This window comes from Phalaenopsis equestris, unplaced genomic scaffold (genome assembly GCF_001263595.1).
Source record: "Phalaenopsis equestris unplaced genomic scaffold, ASM126359v1 Scaffold000301, whole genome shotgun sequence".
NCBI classification, from domain to species: domain Eukaryota; kingdom Viridiplantae; phylum Streptophyta; class Magnoliopsida; order Asparagales; family Orchidaceae; genus Phalaenopsis; species Phalaenopsis equestris.
This window is the reverse complement of record NW_018164743.1, coordinates 2,585,313-2,593,578: the sequence shown is the minus strand read 5'-3', so window position 1 is coordinate 2,593,578 and position 8,266 is coordinate 2,585,313. Positions and strand designations below refer to the sequence as shown.

At 37.8% G+C, this 8,266-nt stretch overlaps 1 protein-coding gene across 1 annotated transcript; it reads left to right on the top strand.

Moving 5' to 3' along the window:
* The first annotated feature begins 5,412 nt into the window (after positions 1–5,412).
* On the top strand, positions 5,413–7,739 carry LOC110025508 (probable pectinesterase/pectinesterase inhibitor 34). The gene is made up of 2 exons (XM_020726037.1): positions 5,413–6,670; positions 6,776–7,739. The coding sequence occupies exons 1-2, from the start codon at positions 5,611–5,613 to the stop codon at positions 7,471–7,473; spliced, it is 1,758 nt and encodes a 585-aa protein (XP_020581696.1). The 5' UTR covers positions 5,413–5,610; the 3' UTR covers positions 7,474–7,739.
* The last annotated feature ends 527 nt before the right edge of the window (positions 7,740–8,266 follow it).

Below are 8,266 nucleotides of genomic sequence, written 5' to 3'. Positions count from 1 at the left end.
CTTTGGGATTTGAGAGCTAGAGAGCAATCATCTGGCGCTTTTTTTTTTGTAAGTAATTTATGATAATCTGTCGTCAATCATCTTCTGATTCATTTGGTAGAGGTTATACTTTGTCAATCAAAAGGTGGGACTCTGATGTGTTGTTAATTTTTCATTTTTTGCTATATGTATTTTTTTTATTTTATACGATGATACTGCACTTTGAGGAAGTTTTTTATTGTTTTTGTTAGTGATAGTAGGAAAGGAGAACAACAAAAAATGAATTGGAACAAAATGAAAATTGGAGAAAAACTGTACAATCGGACGCTTAGGTGCCTAACCACTGGCGCCCAGGCGCTAGAGCTCTTTCAATTTGAGAAACAAACTTGAGATCAATGCAATTAGACTCCTTAACTTAATAATGCCAGTTAGTGCAATTCGGACTTTGAGATGAAGGGAAAGAAACATAAAAGCTTTGAAAATGGGGGCACGGGGGGTTCTTTCATCACATTTCTGTTGTCATTTTTCTGAGAGGGAAATTGAAAGTGAAGTCCCAGGAAGAGTAATCAAGTAGAGGGAGGAGAGGATTGAGATACTTTGAGAGATTGTGTGCTTGTTTCTTCAACAAAATCAGGAGAAAATAAAGGAGAGAAGTAGTGGAGTTATTATTTTATTCTTTTGTCTTATATTTGTAAGATTTTTGTGCTCTAATTTTTATTTGAATCAAATGATTTATTCTGAGTGTTCAAGCATGCTTGGTGAGTAATTGCCCTTTCTTCTTTGAGATGGGGATAGATGATAAATGTATGTCATAGTTTCTTTATGTGACTTGAATGAATAGTGATTAACTTTTTGCACTTTATTTACATTTCATTTTGGTCAATTGAGGTGTTAATATTAATTGTGAGTTGCAAATCTCAGAAGACATGGTAATATAATTGATTGAGTTAATTACATTAATTTTCTGGAATATGAATAAATCTACTAAGTTAATACGAACTTATAAGGAGATATTTGTGCATGGGATAAAGGTTGATATTAGGGAACTAATCCGATCTTTAGCCAATCTTTCTTATTCCACCAGAAGGGGGTAAGAAACAAAATTGCTCCTATTTGTCATCTGATTTTTTATCGAAGTTTTCACATACACTTTCCTATTGAACCTTTCCAAGGGAGAATCTTCTTTCATGCTCGAGTAACTTTTCAAATTAATTGCTAATAATTTGGGATACTTATGTAGGATTTTAATTAGACCAAACTTTCATGCTTGGGCTAACAATCGTTACACTAGAACTTTTCCTGAATTGAGATTTCCTCATCCCTGTAGGATCGACAACCAGACTCTAATCCCGGTACTACAGATACCCCATGTATACTTGTGTGAACCACTCCTGCTTCACAGCACGTGATGTGCGTCAGATTCCAAGAGGATCAAGATATTTTGGTGGCAGGGCCCTTCTATTCTAAATCATCGCTATCATGGGATCTCCATTGGTACTAGATAACTCTTTTGGCTACATTTAATCAAAGCATCATCATTTCTACTATATCTTGATCAATAATATGCTGAAGTATTTCCAATAAGACCACTACCCCATTCATTATAATATAACATGTTGGACTTAGGATTTTGTAAGGAGTTTGTAAGAGCAATCACTTGGTCAATCAAACTATGAATCACCATAGGCATTATTATTATTATTTTAATATTAATCTTAATAGTTATCTCATGTCCCCTAGAATCAGTGCCTCACATTCCATATAAAATAAGGTTTTGGTTCCGTCCGACATTAAATATTATTTTGATTTAATATAAAATCCTAATGCAAATTAAATAATTAAATATCTTATCTCGCTCAACTTGATAAATAGTAATTAATACGCATTTGACGGCCAACTCGCTCAACATTCAACGCCATGCAACGCACTAAAAAAACACTTACTGACACCGACAATTGCACAAAGGGGCATTTACATACATACCACCCAATTTCTATCTATTTACATATCTCATTGCCAAATCTTTAATAGCAGATTTAAAAAAGGGGCAATTACATGCAAACCACCCGAAACTTGCTATTTACAAATCCACCACCCACTTTCATCCTTTTTTCAAATTCTCGCTCAAATATAAGAATTCACGGTAAAATCCCAACCGTTATTTTGCATTTTTTTTATCAAAGTCTCACTAATTTGATTGCCGCACATGTAAATAGATCGATTTCAAGTGGTAATTTATAAATATCAATATTTCTAAAAAGTAAAAGAACGAAAGTGGTAGGAATGTAAAGAAATAGAAATTGAGGGGTATGCATGTAACTTTTGCTAAAACTAATTAAGGAATTGTGGTAATTTTAAAGCATTATGAAGTTTTGAGGCACATACATCTCCATGATTAAAAAAGCCATGTGAGAACCTTCGTTGCCTGCACATGTCCTGTCCACGTCGCGGTCTCTATCTATTGCTCCTTTTTCTAATATAGAATAACCCTTTTTTAAAAAAAAATATTCTATTTTCCTTTATTCATTCATAAACATTTCTTAATTTTATAATCATAATTTCGAGAAAATCTATTTAAAGTCCAGGAATCTACACCTTTTACAATCATAAAAATTCCTATGCTCGCTCAGCCGTGGAAAAAATTTAAGACTGATTAGCACCAATGATTATAATTAAAATTCACAGCGATAGAGTAATAGTATATCGAGAATTTAACACACACTCAGATAAAAGAAAATAATCAGTAATGACGTCAGAATTTTTTTACGTGAAAAACACGTAAAGGGAAAAACCACGAGACTCTGATCCAGATGTGAAAATCCAGTGTAGGTTGATGATTACAGACACCCCTTGTCGAACAGACAGAAAACAGTTACTGATTGTCAAAATTATAACGTTGACTGATGGTTTTCGATCGGTGGCGGTCGATGGTGATTGGTGTTGAACGATAGTGGTCAGCGGTCGACGATGGTCGGTAGTGATTGACGGTGACAGTAATGCTCGATGGTGGTCGATTGCAATAGGTGGGGGTTGTTGGTGATCAAAGGCGGTCGGCAGGTGTTCAAGGAGGTCGACGACAGTCTGCGGTGGTTGATGACGACTATCGATGATGACAGTGGTGGAGCTGGACTTCAACTCCTTCTCAAAGATGTAAGTTCTATCTCTAGCCTCAAACCCCCTCTCATGAGAAGGGTGAGACTCTATTTATAGCATTTTGAATGCAATTACTGTAGAAATATGAACCACTTTGATCTGACGGTCCGAAGAATTTCTTTCGATCAAACGATGTTTGGACATTTGAGTGCCTTAAAGTTGTCACAATTGAGCAACCTTTGGCTCGTTGGATTCGTCATGTCGAGACATTCGATTCAGTTATAAGCTTGCTAGATTCAATATTCATTTAACCTTCTAAATATGTTTGGAAAATTTTTAAAGGTGATTGAACGACTTGATTTGAGCTTGATTTGACTCAGATTGAACAAATTTTGACAAAATTGGGTTCTTCATGTCGAGCCAGCCAATTTGATTGTAAATTTACTGAAATCAAATTTCTAGATGAATTTTTATCGAGATTTGAATCTTTCTTCTTTAAAAAAAAATATCATATCGAGATTTATATCGTGCCGGTATTCTGAATATAATGATAATTTTTCAATTTAAAACATATTAAAATATATTTTTTTTAATGGCAGATATACTTCCAAGACATTTAAAACATTAAGTTTTATGAATTTAACACTTAAAACTTTACTAAGTTATATTATCTAGCATTTAATAGATCTGAGAGATATTCAGCAATCAGGTGAAAATGCTGACTAGGATTAGACGTCAGCAACAATGATTGAGTAAACGAGCCGAGTTTGAACTAAGTGTTGATTTTTAAGTTTGAGATGGCATGTGCTTAACATGTTCTTTGTGTTGATTTCATTTATTTGATCGATTGAGCTCATATTTGACTCAAACTTGAAAAGAATGACTTAAAAATAATAATTTTTAAATAAAATATGAAATTATATAATAAATATTATTATTTAATTACTTAATTAATTTGAGCTAAAATATGCCAAACTCAATCGAGTAAAGGTCTATTTGTGTTCGGGTCATTTAAATATAGAGCTAAAAAAATTGTTTGTTTGGCTCATATTTAATCATGTTTTTTTTCATAGACTCATACCTTAAGATAAGAGCTAGCAAATGAAGGGATGGTGAGCTGATAAGAATAGTGGGTCATAGTATGAAGGTTCGTTCATTTTACATTAATTCCTCCCATTTTTATAGGATCATTTCTCTATAAAATATAGATAGGCTATAATTACTATGAGAGCTTTAGAAATATCTGACCACTAAAATTTGTCATTTGTTTTTGTCTCCAACATATACATAACATTATCTTGTCTTTTCCTCTTCTAGTATTGTATTTGATCATCTATCCTCTACATGGTTTGATGGGTCACATCCAATATCCATTCATCCTCTTGCTCCAAAAGAGCCCTAAAACATGCTTGCCCTTAAAGCAATGAAACGAGCGTTAGCTTTGCAGGATGTCCGATGGAGTTGTCTCAAAAATACAATCAACACAACCATGTTGTACAGATGTTTGCATACATATATTACCCACACCTAATAAGTATTCGATCGATGACAAGGTATTTGGTAATGCAATGAAGTTATTGAACGAATCCTTCCCTGATATGTGTTGTATGGGCAATGTTCGTTCGGTGGTCGCTCGTATTCAACTGCTCATACATGGACATCCATGCCTCGCAATAGTGCTCAATTATTCATACTTGGCTAGTTGTATTCGACTGTTTGCATTAGACTACTTGCGAAACTGAATCTCTTAATAAATTAGGCCAAAATAAACCGCTAAGCTTGCTTAAACCCTTACTAGCCCAATATGACTGTTTTTTTGTCAAGGGTTATTCATAACTTGCTTGTTTACTTTAACAAATGAATATAATATAAGTTATTCAATAAATTGAATAAGAGTTGTTCATGAATGAAGCGATTTTTTTATAGTTCTAACAACAACTGAGATCATGCGAATCAGTGATAACAAAAGTGAAGCTAAATTTTGTTCTTACTTTTATTTTAAAGTATTGATTACTATAGACTAAGTCATGAAATTTAAATATGAAATATATAAATACTCTTTTTTTTTTAATCTTGTTTTTGATATAAATCCAAAATGATTTATTACTTTTCATAAGAGTGAAATTCAAAGTAATGAAGAAATCATGAATGAATTCTCTTCTTTAGACAATTAAAAAGCAATTTTTTTAAAAAAAAAAGATTATTTTTAACCTTTTTGGCAAAAGACAGATTTCCTACTTTGCCCAGCACTCCAACGCTTATTGTGTAAAAAAAAAATTAATAAACTTTTTAACCAAACAAGAACAATTGATTAGAAGAATTCCACTGGAATAATATAATCCACCGTTGATTCCTCATCCCCATCGAAATCCACGGCGGATCCTTCTCCTTCTCACTCCGCACAGCATCCGACCACCACCTCCTGGCTGGAGCGAAATAGACGCTTCACCAACCTGCAAAATACCGCCTAATCCTTCTCTACTCCCTTAAAAACCCTACTCTAGACTCACCACCACTCCTAACCTTCCATCATCAACAATGGACTACGGAAAGCTCGGCCCCTCCGAGTCCATTCGCTCTAGCTTTTCCGACCCGACGCAGGCCCAGCCCACCACCCTCCGCCACCACCGCCGCCGCCGGCGTTTCCTTCTGTTGGGATTAACGGCCACTCTGTTCCTCGCAGCCTCCGCGGCCTCGGTTGCTCTGCTTCTCCGCAGCAAGACAAACCGCCGCGCAGGGCTCAACCGAAGCCCAACCCAAGCAATTTCACAAACTTGCAAGCTTACCCAATACCCCGAGCTCTGCATAAGCTCGCTTGTAAACTTCCCTGGAGCGCTCGACGCCGGCGAACGTGATCTCGTTCATATATCCCTGAACATGACCCTTCAACGCGTCGGCTCCGCGCGCTATGCCGCTTCCTCCATCGCCGGCGTTTCAATGAATCAAATCGCACGGTCTGCGTATGATGATTGCGTCGAGCTGCTGGATGATTCCGTTCACCAGCTCAGTCAATCTCTCCTGGTCGTCGCCGGCGGCGACGGTGCTCCTTCGGACGAGGATGCGCTCACATGGCTAAGCGCGGCGCTCACCAACCAGGACACCTGCGCAGAGGGCCTCGATATGGTGGATGACAGATATGTGCAGGGGCAAATGACGAACTTTTTGAAAGATCTCGCGGAGTTAGTGAGCAACTCGCTCGCAATCTTCGCGGCAGCGAGTCGGAACCAGGATTTCTCCGGCATTCCGATTGAGAATAGGAAGCGGAGGCGATTGCTGGCATCCGGGTTTCCTGATTGGGTGAATCCAATTGACCGGAAATTACTTCAGACGCCGGGGGATTCAATTCAAGCAGATTTTATTGTGTCGAAAGATGGCAGTGGGACTCATAAAACCATTGGCGATGCTGTAAAAGCTGCTCCTGAAGGTAGCTCCAGGCGCATCATCATCTACGTGAAGGCTGGGCGCTACGAAGAGAACATTAAAGTCGCGCGCAAGAAGATTAATCTCATGTTCGTCGGAGAGGGCATGGGGAAGACCGTCGTCGCCGGCTCCCGCAGCGTGTACGATAAATTCACTACTTTTCACACGGCTACCTTCGGTATGTTAAAAAAAAAAAAATGATTTTTACCTCTTTTTTTTCTGTCTGAGGAATTTCATCAAACGGTTGGAAGGCGAATGAAAACTTACCTGGATAAACTTGCAGCTTCGACGGGGACAGGGTTCATAATCAAGGAGATGACAATCGAGAACTCGGCGGGGCCCGAGAAGCACCAGGCTGTAGCGCTCCGTGTCGGAGCCGACCGTGCGGTGGTCTACCATTGCAGCATTATAGGCTACCAAGACTCTCTTTACGTCCACTCCCAACGCCAATTCTTCCGCGAATGCGATATCTACGGCACCATCGACTTCATCTTCGGCAATGCGGCTGTGGTTCTCCAAAAATGCAATATTTGGGCTCGGAAGCCAATGGCTAAGCAGAAGAACACCATCACCGCACAGAACCGCAAGGATCCAAACCAGAACACTGGGATTTCGATACACAACTGCAAGATTATGGCGGCGAGCGACCTCAGCGCGGTGAGAGGCAGCGTTCAAACGTTCTTGGGACGCCCATGGAAGATGTACTCGAGGGTGGTGTATATGCAATCATTCATGGGGGATCTTATTGACCCTGCGGGGTGGTTGGAGTGGAATGGAAATTTTGCTCTGAGTACGCTTTACTATGGAGAGTACATGAACGAGGGTCCCGGAGCCGGTGTGGCGAAGAGGGTGAAGTGGCCGGGATTTAGGGTGATTACAGAGGAGGAGGAAGCGGGAAAGTTTACCGTCGGAAAATTTATCTATGGTTCCTCATGGTTGCCGGCGACCGGCGTCTCCTTCATCGCCGGCCTTTCAGAATGAAAAAAAAAAGCCTTTTTTATTTTAGTTTTAAGACCTTTGTTTTTTTTCTTCTTATAGTTTTGTCGGCTTGTTGGCGTCGGTGGGAGTCGTTGTGTTGGTTGTAAGGGGGTGGATATGTAATTTGTAATTTCAGTTGGGGTTAGAAGAAATTCTCACAGGAAGAATAAGGGGATAGAATTCCTTGCTGGATAATAATTGTACATGTGGGTGTCTATATCATTTTTGTTGGGGAGGTTATAATTAATAAGCTTCACTTGGTTGAATAATTAATGTTTTATTTTATTTTTTTGTTATTTTTTTGGTTCTAATTTTCGGTTTAGTTGAAATGAAGGTAGGAGTGAAAAAAATATGCATATTTTTTCATTTTTTTTGACTTAAATATAGGATTAATACAATATTTATTAACATGCATGAGCATGCACTTAAGTGCATTCACTCATTAAGAAGCTAAAAAATCTTCATGCGACAAGTAGGGGTGTAAACGAGCTGCTCAGCTCGTGTTCGGCTCGTTTACATTTCGAGCTCAAAAAGTGTGTTTGTGTTCGGCTAGTTTGCTTAACGAGCCAAACACGAGCTGTTCATGAACAAAGAGTCATTTTACAACCCTAATCATATAGCCATAAGACAATAAGTGTTTAAACAAGATTTAAAAATTATTATTTATATTGAAACATCATTTGAATCTAATTTAATAATTTTTTTTTCTATTTTCTTAATTAATATTTTAATTAATTATAAATGTTTGTAGCCTTGTAGTCAATTAAAATTTTTTAAAATACTACTTAATATATAT

Coding starts and splice junctions, on each gene's coding strand:
- LOC110025508 (XM_020726037.1), top strand. CDS start 5,611: ATGGACTACGGAAAGCTCGGCCCCTCCGAGTCCATTCGCTCTAGCTTT. Junction 6,671..6,775: donor TTTTCACACGGCTACCTTCG/GTATGTTAAAAA, acceptor ATAAACTTGCAG/CTTCGACGGGGACAGGGTTC.